This window comes from Podarcis raffonei, chromosome 4 (genome assembly GCF_027172205.1).
Source record: "Podarcis raffonei isolate rPodRaf1 chromosome 4, rPodRaf1.pri, whole genome shotgun sequence".
Lineage (NCBI taxonomy): Eukaryota > Metazoa > Chordata > Lepidosauria > Squamata > Lacertidae > Podarcis > Podarcis raffonei.
Genome location: NC_070605.1, coordinates 41,803,055 through 41,816,996, shown reverse-complemented (window position 1 = coordinate 41,816,996; position 13,942 = coordinate 41,803,055). Strand labels below are relative to the sequence as shown.

General features: G+C 41.3%; 1 protein-coding gene across 6 annotated transcripts in view; it reads right to left on the bottom strand.

The window, feature by feature from the left end:
- The window catches only part of EPHA6 (EPH receptor A6), a 394,139-nt gene that overhangs the window by 1,491 nt on the left and 378,706 nt on the right, over positions 1-13,942 (bottom strand). For all 6 annotated transcript variants that reach the window (XM_053386366.1, XM_053386363.1, XM_053386365.1 and 3 more), the window contains 3 exons: positions 5,015-5,164; positions 1,225-1,418; positions 1-150 (listed from right to left, as the gene is read on the bottom strand). In XM_053386366.1, coding sequence (XP_053242341.1) covers positions 1-150; positions 1,225-1,418; positions 5,015-5,164 — 494 coding nt within the window. The remainder of the gene's footprint in view (positions 151-1,224; positions 1,419-5,014; positions 5,165-13,942) is intronic.

Below are 13,942 nucleotides of genomic sequence, written 5' to 3'. Positions count from 1 at the left end.
TCAATGCTCATTCTTGAAACAAGATCCATAGTTGTATACCCTGCTGCCATGAAGTTATTTTTGTATTGGCCCATTTTTATTGAGTCCAGCCAATCACTGACTGATACAAAGAAAGGGTATTCGGGAACTTCACCAGGTGAATCTGGCATTCTACAGGAGCACAAACACAGGGGCAAGAATGAAATACTGTACTTCATTTAATTCATGATAAGGATTGCTGACAGCTTATGTGTAAATTACTCTAAAAAATGAATTAGATCAGCCAAGCAGTAAAGTTCAGATACTAATCTAAGAGCACAGTCCAATTCACAATTATCAACCATAATTTTAGAAACAAAAGTTGCTTTTTAGTTTCAGCTTCTTTCTTTTTCAAACAATACAAAAGTAGAACAATATAAAATCTCTATCCATGTAATTAATTCAGAACTATGGTCCACCCCCACAATTTGGGACCCTGAACACAACTATGTGCATATAATTCCAATATGACCCAACCTGCTCTCCCAGACAAATATTCAGATTGGCCTTTTGAACTTCCCAGATGTTCCAATCCATTTTTTCAGCTCTATATTTTTAGATAAAAAATATTTTTAATGCAGATTTAAATAATAGGTTTATGGGTAAAAACATTTCAAAGTGAAATGGACTGGAAGTAAATAAATACTTGTGGATATTATTTGCTCAGTATTTGCTAAAGTATTCGATTATTTGTATTGTGTGATCTCATATATATATATATATATATATATATATATATATATATATATATGGATATTCTTTGGGACTGAACAAATACAGATCAAAATGTGATATTTGCTGCATACATGTCTGCCAAATTATCTGCGTTAACCTAATGATATTCCTTGTGGCAATTTCCTCAATCACAGCAGCACTTTTTCCAGCTGTCGTGATTACAGAAATCACTTTCAAGTAGATGCAGCTGTATTCATGGAGATACTTCATTCCACATCACTGCTTCCAATGTGAATGTATCCCTGGAAAGAATTTAAACCCATCAGGTGAAAAAGAGGTTTAACACCTGAACTGGCCTTTATGCATGTGATCTAGGGCAAGATGAAGAAAGAAAAGTTAGAACATCACACATGAATGGGGAAATTGATCACTTTTATACTGAAAACTTTATTTTGACAAATTCTGTGAATAGCATGGTGCTGTCTAGGGACTGTAATACACACAGGAAGAGCACACTGATCTGCATCTTACACAAGTACATCCTCCACTAGGGTATGAAGAGAGCTGGGGTTGCGTATCAATTTGTCTAGGAAGCTGACAATGTCGGTGAACTTTGGCCGGTGGTTTCTCTCCTTTTGCCAGCAATGAAGCATTAGTTGGTGGAGAGAAGCTGGGCAGCCCATGGGAGCTGGAAGCCTGTAGCCTTCTTCTATGGATAGGATGACCTAAATAGAAGAAGAGGGATAGGGGACACAAGGCAAGTTCATATTACTTGACATTTCCATATGCAAGCTATGCCAATAAAACAGAGCCAGTAGCCAGTGTCCCACACTCTGGTGTGAATAGACATGGAAGCTAAATGGTCTGCAAAAGGTCCTAATGTCACAGTTTTTCCTATGCGTAAGCTGAAGTAATTAATAAGCTATTTTAGATGTGATGACAGAAGCCCTCCTATAAGATGTTCTGAATGCTAATCATAATAATCATCTACTATCATTTTTTGAAAATTGGGTTCTGCACATTTGGACATCTCTAAAAATTGATGCTTCCTGATATGATGGAGCCTGTTTCATCAGTGTCTGGATATCATTGGATGGCATTTAGAATTAAGATGGCAGACCAAAACATTCCAAACTGCATGCCTCTTAAGATACTGCAACTGTCACGCCGCTGGAGGAATGTTCTTCTGAGGAAGATCTGGCATTTCCACAAGAAAATGTTACAGAAGAATTCTAGTATTATGAGAGGAGAAAAAAACACCCCTCTATCCATATCCCACACACTTTTGTAAACCTATACCATAGTAAAGTCCAGAGAAGCAGAATTTATAGTCAGAATTTGCAAGAACCTATATAAAAGGAGGTGGTCAAACCCCCTCAAGTGAATAGGTTTGTAACAGGAGAACTCACTCACACCTCCTCTATATTACACATTCATTGAATTTTACAGTGTCCCAAACCTAATCTCTCAGTTCAGTCTGTTCAGCAGCTTGCTAATTTCCACAGGAAGTTCAAAAGCCTAGCTAATGTTTATTAATTAACCAATAAGATATGAAAGATTGTGCAACACCCACAATTAATGGACACCTCTAGTATCTGCCACACAGCCTAAGTATGCATTAATCAAGACTACCACAGCTTTGAGTGAATACAATAATAATATAGTTATCTACTTGAGCAAGTAACATTTCTTATACCAGAGTAATAAAGTGAATATTAAAAAAATCAATCACTGTATTAATATGTAAAATTTATGCTCTATATTTTCAAGCCTCTGTGAATTAAATATAATCTAAAATCCAAGTTCAGACACCTAGGCTAGAATTACTTTGCTTTAAGATACTGAGATTCAACATTCATGCTCAATTTATGTGCCTATGAATTCCAAGGATTTAAGATAACATCACACTCATTTTAGTTGCTTAATTATGGTGTTATATGCAGACTTCGTGGGTGGAATGTTTCATTGCATAGCTTTTGTCCTACACTGAAGACACTCCTCTTTACCCTAGCTTTTGCCACCAGGATACACATATATTTTAGGATCTACCCTTTCTGACTGGAAACTGTTTTAACTGATTTCAGTATGTTGTGTTTTTCTATTGTTACATCCTGCCCTGGGACAGCTGTTGAGGGCCAGGTTAGAAATCAAAAAATAAAAATAAAAAATGCTACTACAACTACTATATTGGCGTGGGGAATCTCTTTCAGCCTGAGTGCCTCATTCCCTTGTAGGCAAGCTTCCACAGGCATCATAAAGTGGTGGGCGTGGCCTGGGGTAAAAGTGAGTGTGGCAGAGGGGACTCTTACCTTTGCTCAGTATACTACATTCCAGCTATTCAACAGTCAGAGGTTTCTACAACCCCAATCCCAACCCTCTTCATCTGGGCTAGGATGTGGAAGAGCACGTTCCAGCCAGGCAAAAGCATCTGAGAAGAGCATAAATCTGGTCTAATGAGGGGTGTAATAGTCTGGGGAGAATTTTGAGGGCTGGATATAGAGGGCTAAATTTGGCCCTGTTATGTCTCAGCCCTGCTTTATATCTACTATCTATGCAGAATGAATAAAGGTGCTTTATAGATTTCTTTTAACATGAGGAAAAGTGGGTATGAGTCTGTACAAAGGAAATTGTGGGCCAAAAAGGAGACAGAACCAGTAGAGACAATGTAACCAAGTTAAGTTATAGAATTATGCCATATGTTTTCTTCTGGATTCCTTTTCATTTCATAGAATCATAGGATTGTAGAGTTGGAAGGGACCCTGAAGGTCCAATACTCTGCTATGCAGGAATCTCATCTAAAACACCCATGACAGGTGGCTGTCCAACCTCTGCTTAAAAACCTCTGTTGAAGGGGAGTGCACCATCTTCTGAGGGAGTCCATTCCACTGTTGAACAGCTCTTATTATTAGAAATTTCTTCCTGATGTTTAGTCGGAATCTCCTTTCTTGTAACTTCTTGTTACTCTGGAGCAGGAGAAAACAAGCTTGCTCCATCTTCCATTCGACAGCCCTTTAGATATTTGAAGATGGCTATATCTCCTCTCAGTGGCGCCTGCCCTGTGGAACGCCCTTCCATCAGATGTCAAAGAAATAAATAACTATCTGACGTTTAGAAGATATCTGAAGGCAGCCCTGTTTAGGGAAATTTTTAATGACTGATGTTTTAATGCATTTTTAATCTTTTGTTGGAAGCTGCTCAGAGCGGCTGGAGAAACCCAGTCAGATGGGCGGGGTATAAATAAAGTTGTTGTTGTTGTTGTTGTTGTTGTTGTTGTTGTTGTTGTTGTTGTCGTCATCATCAGTGTCCTCTTTTCCAGGCAAAACATACCCAACTCCCTCAAACATTCCTCATAAGGCTTGGTTTCCAGACCCTTGATTATTTCCTCACAGAGATGAGCTAATTTTCCATTCTGCTAGGAGCGACAGTTCTGCAAATGCCTGCACAACCATGTAAAATGGCCACAATCCAACATAGGGTTGTGCGTGCTCAATAATCAATCAATAATAGCCCCACTGACAGTAATAGGGTTATTCCTAGTTAGACATACCAAAGGCTTTACTTAGAATGTATTCAATCTAATCAGGACCAGCCCAAGATATTTTGGCATCTTAGGTGAAACACAAAATGCCCCCTCCACCAGCTGAGAGTGAAAATCAGCATCAGAATGAAAGGGGAAAGTGAAGCTCAGCCTGGAAATCAAAGGGGAGAGTGAAGATCAGCCTTGGAATGGAAGGGGAAAGTAAAGATCAGCATCAGAATGAGAAAAGGTGGTGGTGATTTTGGCAATTAAATCCTGCAGTCCGGTCAGCGCTTCCCTTGCACAGTTCTGCTTGGGGCTGACCTGGGCAGGAAAACAGAGTTGCAGCGGTCCTGCCGTCCGTGTGAGATAGAGGGATAAATCAAGTCCAGAGATAGTTCATTGCTATCTCTAAAAGTGTTTATTTACACAGCAATAAATCCATCATCTTCCAGCATCTCTCCGTGCTAAAAGCACACACAGTCTCTCTGCTGCTTCTTTCAGTCTAAAGTGAAACCAACTCTCACAGACAAAGACGGACAAAGCCTGTGACTTTTGGCCCTGCGTCAAGCCACTCCCCAGATACACGACACCAAGGAGTTTTAACCCTGTAAACTCCAAACTCCAGGAAGGGGAAGCAGAGGCAGCATCTGCCACTCCTCCCAGGGGGTCCACATCCGTTGCTAGAGGCAGCTGTCTCACCCTGCTACATGGGTGAGCTGGCCCTGAATCCAATATCAATGCAGTAAGCATTGCCACTTTCAAGAACATTTATATAAACTAATTTTGCCTGAAAATACTTACATCCTGGTTAGACATCTCCCAATATGGCCTCTCTCCATATGACATTACTTCCCACATGACAATCCCATAACTCCATGTGTCACTTGCGGAAGAGAACTTCCTGTAGGCTATTGCTTCAGGGGCTGTCCATCTTATGGGAATTTTTCCACCCTGGAAAACACATTGAAAAATTATCAAGATATAGTTCTGAGAACATGCATTCTGTTCTTTAATGAATAATCTAATATATATTTGGCCGTTGACAGAAATACCAGCTTTCCCCTGAAATCTCATTTACTAATTTGAGACTGCTTGAATAGTATCACAATTAGAGCATTTTATGTTCTTTAACATTCATATAATTAATCAGACCACATCTTGTGGCATCTTTAATAACTTCTAAGCTATATCTGAAAGCTCATCAAATATAATGAGAATAACTGAAGAAACAAAGCACACAAAGCCAAGTGAACAGGGTGGAAATTATTATTTCCTTTAACATTTATCATTATTAAGGTTTCATTTTTAATATATTCCAAAATCCCTTGGTAGGTTATAAACAAGCTGTGGTTCTGCACACATAAGCAGAAATCTCATTGAAATTGATGTGTGCAGTATAGGTTTATCCTGAAACGACTGGCATATTTTGCATCTTAAAATCATAGGGGTGTGTGTGTGTAAATATGCAAAACATGTATACACATACATATGTGTGTGTGCGTGTACTACAAGATGGAAATTAGGTTACTTTAGAAAAAGAAGGAGTTATATTAATCTGCTGCATCAAAAACAGGGGGTCTTGTAGCATCTTCAGCTGCAATCTCAACACTACTTATTTGGAATTAAGAACCACATTAAAGTAAGGTTATCAGACGTCCCCGCTTCCCAGGGACAGTCCCCAGATTTACAAATCAGTCCCCTGACAAAATCCTATCATTCCGACTCATTTCAGTGAAGTGTCCCTGGATTCATTGCAAAAAAAATCTGGTAACCTTACATTAAATTCCATGGGACATACTTCTGATCAGACATGGTTAGCACCTGCAGATTTATTGTGGAGTAAGACTGCTTGGAGGAGAGTACACACACCTGACAAAGTAATCTCTAGTACATTACAGCTTATGCCACCAACATGGCACATTCCATGCCCAAGAGAGAGACATTAGAAGACTTTTGGAACCCCAAGGTTTTCAGAAGTACAAAAAATATTTTTTTAAAAAGCCTAAAGGGGAGGTATCTGGTTGGCAACTGCGAGGCCATGATGCTGATGGGACATTGGACTAATTCAGCAGAGCTCTCCCTAGTATTCTAATCCTTTGCCCCACTTTCTTATTGTTTTTCACTGACTAGTTACAACTTTCCTGTTCCAGTGAGCATTTCTCTTGCTAGGCAGATGATTTTTCTGCAGCAGACCCTCATTTTTAGAATGCTTTGATCTGCTGCTGTTTTTATGGCTTTTATGGAATTGTTTTATGTTTAATTCTTGTCAGCCATCCTGAGTGATGCAAGTGCATTGGAAGGATGGTGAAAACGTTTTCTACAACTACATCAATGTCTGCTTCATGTGTTTTTCTGATCCTGTTTAAGGGTGTGCTTAATTTCCAATTCAGAATTGCAGTAGCACTTCCAATCAAGGCAAGCAACCTACTTGATCATTCTGAAGAATGTCTGCCTAGATTATTCTCAATAAAGTACATACCAATGTTCCTGTATATTAGGAAAACAAACAGAAAAAGGAATGGCAAAACAGAATTAACAAAATTCATAAAGGTGCATCTATTCAAGCTCAGCATCATGACATAAGACAATCTTATGTTACTGCTAATAGCAAAAGGAAATTATATTGTTAATATTCATACAGACAATGAATTACTTGTGTAAGTTATTATATGCACAGGAATGGGAAACTTCATTACTTAATTACTTTTGTAAAGTATATTTTAATGTAAAAAATCTTTTACACTTTTTGTATAGAAAAGTGAAAGGCTGAAACTAAATAAGATCTGTTCATGAATAATAGAAGGGCGCATTTGCTTCTGCACAGCTAAAATAATATTCCCAGCACTCGATCAAAGTAATAAAAAACTCTAGCCCTGCTGGGCATCTTCTTTCTGATAATACTCATATTAAAAATATTTATTAAACTCTATTGTATATAATGTGCTCCATCACCAAATTAAAATAAATATCCATTGTTATCAACATGTAATTTCTACAGTCGATCGATCAAAACTGTCACTATCCTCATATGGTAAAACTTCATATGAGCAAGCATTTCCCCTCTTGCCTTCTGAAGCCATGCTGCATTTTACCTCATTTCTTAAATTTATAATGAACTTGGGGAAATGCTAATGTTGCTTTCCTGTTATAACACAGCAGTAATGGTACTATTCAAATGCTTATGATGTAGTCTGTTTTCATCTGCCGCCTCCTGAATTATTCTTGATTGCAGCTCAGAGACAAGATGCCACTATGTGCTGCCACAAACTACTTATCTAATGAGTAAGTGGAGTGCCAGATCACTCAAGCAGAGCAGCATATTGTTTCAGCAGGACCCATATGACTGAAATCAAAGTTTTCCTGGTTCTCATAGTCCAGCTCTCTATAAACCCAAATTGTAGCTCTCTAACCTGCAGCATTGGGACGCGGGTGGCGCTGTGGGTAAAAGCCTCAGCGCCTAGGGCTTGCCGATCGAAAGGTCGGCGGTTCGAATCCCCACGGCAGGGTGCGCTCCCGTTGTTCGGTCCCAGCGCCTGCCAACCTAGCAGTTCGAAAGCACTCCCGGGTGTAAGTAGATAAATAGGGACCGCTTAATAGCGGGAAGGTAAACGGCGTTTCCGTGTGCGGCTCTGGCTTGCCAGATGCAGCTTGTCATGCTGGCCACGTGACCTGGAAGTCTCTCCGGACAGCGCTGGCCCCCGGCCTCTTGAGTGAGATGGGCGCACAACCCCAGAGTCTGTCAAGACTGGCCCGTACGGGCAGGGGTACCTTTACCTTTACCTTTTAACCTGCAGCATTATCACATGTGAAATAGGAAGGCTGAGACCATACTCCACTGTTGCATATGTGCCCATATCTGCAGCTACCCAGCGGCTAACAGCTATGGCCAGTAGGAGGTGGCAGGATGGGGTGACATCACTCACCAGGCATCTGATGCTCCTGCAGCACACCAGCCTCCCCGCTGCCTCACCCCTCTCCTTCTTGGTTACCAGTGGCGATCTCCATGTTGGTGAAGCCAGGTGATCAACGCCGCCCTACCAACTGCTACTAGCTTTTCTGCTACAACACCTACTAATATCACTGAACTGTGTTGGGTTGGGATCCATCTGTCTTGGGAGATACTGGACAATCAGTGAACATGCTCAGTGATTCTAATGACCATTACATGTCAACAGACTATGCGAGCTGTCAGGACTGTAGCACAAATGTAGCAAGCATGAAGCAAATGGCAATAGTATCAAAGGTAAGTGATTGATATATGATGGGGAGATGTAGAGCAGCAAGAATATAGGCTGCTCTCAGGTCTGCAGTTCTGGGAAACAGACGGGGAACCATTCTGTTGTGCCTTATCTTGCATTTCATTTTCATTTTCCCCTCCATGTTTCTCAATATTATATTAAAATTTAAATATGTTGAGAAAGGTGGAGGAAAAAAATGAAAATGAAATGCAATATTACCATATCAAGCCTTACAAGTTGCGACTTCTGAGAGATGGTTAGCAGCACTGCCACATAGTCCACTATTATTACTATTAATTAAATTTATACGCCGCCCTTCATCCGAAGATCTCAGGGCAGTTCCCAAGATAAAAATACAGGGGAAAAAGCACACACTAGATAGTTAAAACTAAAAGGTCATAGAATATTAATCACCCAAAGGACTGGTTGAAGTGGAACATTTTCACCTGGTGCCTAAAGATGTATAATGAAGGCACCAAATGAACCTCCCTGGGGAGAGCATTCCACAAATGGGGAGCTACTGCAGAAAAGGCCCATTCTCGTGTTGCAACTCTCCAGACCTCTCGTGGAGGGGGCACACAAAGAAAGGCCTCAGATGATGGTCGCAGAGTCCAGGTCGGTTTATATGGGGAGAGGTGGTCCTTGAGGTATTGTGGGCCTCAGCCATTTTTCAGAGTTGTCACACAAAGGGCAGGCCGAGGATAAAAACGAAGTGTCTCAGGCCATTACTACAACTTTGGTCTACCTAAGAAAATCCTGAGCCAGTGAGAATCAGTAATAGGAATAGAACTGTAAACCACAGGCAGCCTAGCAGGATGTTCTTCCCTCAGTCAACAGATTGTGAATGGGACAGAGCAATGCTAAGTCTAGGAAGCCGGTGAAAACTATCCTTATTCTTGGTTTTTGCACCATCCACAGACGGTGCCAGATTCACCTTCAACATCCAGATCTACCGCTTTCCTGTTCCTTCTGCACACTCTATCAGACTCAGCCTGGAAAAATCAGTTTCAGTCCCCTAAAGGAGATTAGCACTCATCCCAGATGCTTATAATTGCTAACTGCCTCTTAGAGTTAATTGTTTAGATCGGTGAACTGTCTAAGACGATGGAATGGCAGATCATACCAAAGCCTCAAAAGAGTTTCATGTCTCTATTCTGTATGGCACATCAACATAGCTAGAGACGTATATGAATTTATCTTACTTCTAGTTCATTGAGCCACAAACATTGATGCTTTCTATATACAAAGGGGCAAATACTGTAGTTCACTGAAAAATATCACTGGCAAATTGTTTAATCATAGAGTGACCATATCATGAAAAAAAAAAAGTCCAGTAGCACCTTAGAGACCAACTAAGCTTATACAGTCATACCTTGGGATGAATACGCTTCAGCTTAAATATTTTCGGGTTGCGCTCTGTGGTGACCCGGAAGTAATGGAGCGTGTTACTTCCAGGTTTCACCGCTCACGCATGCACAGACGCTCAAAATGACGTCACGCGCATGTGCAGAAGCAGCGAAACGTGACCCACGCAGACGCGCAGTCACATCTTACGTTCACTTCAGGATGCGAACGGGGCTCCGGAACGGATCCCGTTCACATCCAGAGGTACCACTGTACCCAGAACAGTTGGTCTCTAAGGTGCTAAGGGACAATTTTTAAATTTATTATTTATTTATTTATTTATTTCGACTGCGTCAGACCAACACGGCTACCTACTCATATCATGAAAACTTTGGCATGGAAATGTGGACAAAATTGGGATTAAATAATACTGTAGAACTGTATCAGTTTCAGGTATTTGAATGGGAGACACTTTCAGGGTAACTCTTTATCTGTGCTCTTTTATCTTTTTTTAATGAATACTGTTGTATTCAGTTATGTTGGCTGCTGCTAAATTAATGTGTGCTGCAGAGGTCTGTAGAGATTGGTCTGATTTACAGCATCTTAGAATCCAGTTCATACAATGCGACTTGCTACAGTGCTGGACAGGCCTCTAAAACATTTTCCAGCACCTTGGGACTGTGTAATATATAAGCATACCCTAGATATAGAATCAAGGGACCTTTCATCCTATAAATCAGCCAAGTCTCTTTCCAGTTTTATATACATGTATAATTCTTTGAACAATATATCATCAGGTCATCAGTCCCTGACCATACATCATATTAAATCATCATCATCTGGGGTGATGATAACGATGACAATGACACATTAGTATGTCATCAGCATATCTTGCTCATGAGATGTTTATGTTTATATTCTATAACCTATTAGCTGCTACTTTAACAATGTATTGTGGAACATTCTCATCAGAAAAGTAAAACTGAAATAGTACTTAGCATGAGAACAGAGATAAACAGACCTATGTAATGCTTTCTTTTCTTTTTTGATATGTGCTCTAGCCCTGGTTATTTCTCTTTCTTTTTATCTATTCAACTAAATAATTTACTATTACAAGGATTTAAAAAAGAAAAAAAGAAAAAATGATTTCATTTCGCAACAGTCATGTTTCTGACTGTATGCCATTTATATGCCACCTTTCCCTTTCTTTGTGAAGGAATTGCCTTCCCTTCTAGGCATATTAGAGGCTGCAAGTGAATGGGACTAGCACAGATAAGGCAGGTGGCTGTAGTAAGAAGCCCTTAAAATATATCTGTCCTCAGCCATACAGCATGTACTGTAATGCATAGAACATATGGATTTTTTTGTGGGTGGTAGGAGGGGTATTACAAAAATATATGATTTAGTAGCTGCTAGGAATGCACAGGGAAAATTTTTTGCACTGCTAAGAGAGCTTGCTGGATTTCAGAGGCTTGTGTGCCTGATTTTGTATCCCCATAATATCTGCTAAGCATGAATACTGCAAGGCTGTTTCTCCAAAGGCATCTGTCTCTTGCTCATGGGAAAAGAGCATAAGAACCTAAGATGAGCTTGCAGGATCAGGCTAATGGCCCATCTAACCATGCCTCCTGTTCACACAGAGCATAGGTGCCACCTCACACTGAAGATTGTGGGTGCCTGCATTGAAGGGCTTATACTTTGTCCACTGACTTTGTGGGGGCCCAGCCCCACAGATATATTATTGTGGGTGCCAAAGCACTCACGGCCCCCTGTCACAGAGGCTAACCACATACTTATGGGAAGCCTGCAAGCTGGACATGAGCACAATAGCACTTTCCTCACCTGTGATTCCCAGCAAATGGTGTTGAACGGCATAATGAATACCATAATACAGAGATTTTCAACCTTTTTGAGTCCTTGGCTCCCTTGACCAACTACATTCCTTTTGCGGCACCCCTGTGGGGCTCAGGAGCCCAGTTATGTCACCACTTGCCTGATAAGCTGGCAGCCTCTCACTCTTTTTTGAATATCCTCCCTTGCAGGGTGTTCCTTCAGCCTCCTCCCCTCTCCCCTCTCCTTGGGCATCCTCCGGGCAGCAGCTGCTGCAGCCCCTGGTCTCTGAGCTGCCCCCGCTGCCCCAAAGAGAAGTGCCTCCTTACACTGCCTCACAGGGACCTGGGACTTGTCTGTCCATTCCCAACAGCAAGGGCTGGTGGACTGACTGGCTGGGCTCCCTTGCCTGCTTGCTTGTTTACTCCAAGGCCACCTCAGCTCCTGACAGCCAGCACCTTCTGACCAGCCCCAGAGGCACCATTCACCTGCTGAGCTTGTAGCCAGGGCTGTTGCAACAAACAGCTGTGCGAGCCTTTGGGAGGCAGAGATTCAAGAAGGCATCAGAGGAGAGAGGGAAGGAAAAAAGGACAGAGGCCAGTGTTGCTCGTGGCACCCCTGACCATCATTCAAGCCACCCCAGTGTGCCACGACACACTGGTTGAAAACCACTACCATAATAGACCCCAGTTCAGTGACTGAATATATGCTTTGCCTACAGAAGGCCCCAAGGTCAATGACATCTTGAGTTAAAAAGAACCTGGTAACAGGTGATGGGAATGACCCCTGCTGGAAACCTTAGACAGTTTTTTTGTCAGGCAGTACTGGTCCGGATGGACAAATGATTATGGTCTATGACAGTGCAATTTTTATAGAAAAAGAGGTACTGGAACTCACCACGAACATCTCCCTTGTTCTATAAGAGAATGGCAATGGTTCCCACCTGAGAGGTGCCAGAACTGAGGTCCGGCTGAAAAAACAGCCTTGGTCTATGATATGGTCATCTACATGTTTCCCTCCTCACTATATCCTCACAACATCCCCATGAGGTAGGTTGGGCTAAGAAAGAGTGCCTGGCCCAAGTTCACCTAGTGAGTTTCATGCCCAAGTGGGGATTTTAACCCTGATCTCCAGGTTCCAGTCCAACACATGTGGGGTGCGCATTGCTGATCATTTCGTGGCTGCACTGGTTGCTTATTAGCTTTTGGATCGAGTGCAAGGCGTCAGACCTAAACATTTAAACCCTTCAGAGCCTGGACCCTCTATTACCTTCCAGACTGGTTTGGATTTGCGATTAGATTCAGACTTTGCCATCTGTGGGTGAAAAGGCTTTTTATCCTGTGAACAGATCCTGCTGGCAGGGTGGGTGGTGGGAAACGTTTGCTGATTCCCTGCAGCACCGAATGCTACCTCCCACTCAGGGAATGCTCTACCCAGCAGGCGTGACCTCTAGATCCAGCCCTTTGTTTTCAAAATGCTGTTGTGAGTTCCATGGATCATACAAAAGATGAGATAAAAATATTTCAGGATAAACAGAATTTTAAAATAATCTTAAGGTTGCTATAGTAACCTTAATATCTAAAGAATTTGCATTCAGGAATTAAGTGTACGTTCCTTAAACACATTCACATAAAATTAAAGCACCCTATGAAAATTTTAGAATACAGTGGTACCTCGGCTACAGACGCTTCAGGTTACAGATGCTTCAGGTTACAGACTCCACTAACCCAGAAATAGTACCTTGGGTTAAGAACTTTGCTTCAGGATGAGAACAGAAATCGTGCGGCGGCAGCGGGAGGCCCCATTAGCTAAAGTGGTACCTCAGGTTAAGAACAGTTTCAGGTTAAGAACAGACCTCTGCAATGAATTAAGTTCTTAACCTGAGGTACCACTGTAAAAACATGTAATAATTATACAGTTTCCCTTTCAATCTGAAACAGTCCCAAAATTGCCTAGTAGGGTTATTTCTTAGTTTTGCATGTTAATTGAACACTCAGCTAGATCACCTTAAGCACTTCATTTTAGGTACAGGTTCACAGGAAGAAACCAATCACATTAGATGTTTACTAAGAAATACTGCTCCTAGCATTCAAATCTCATGTAAATAAAGTGTGTCCATCTGGCTAAATTGCATCCAAATTAGTTTGACTGTTGTCCTGGGGTACAAGCAATTGCTAGTGCTGGGATTATAGGAACATTCTGCCTAATAGTCCAAGCACAGCTTCTGCGGGAAGTCTCTTCTGTGTACTGTAAAAGAAGCATATGTTCCCTCTTTCTCCTCAGTTCAGTAATCTCTGAAAATGCACTGGATATATTA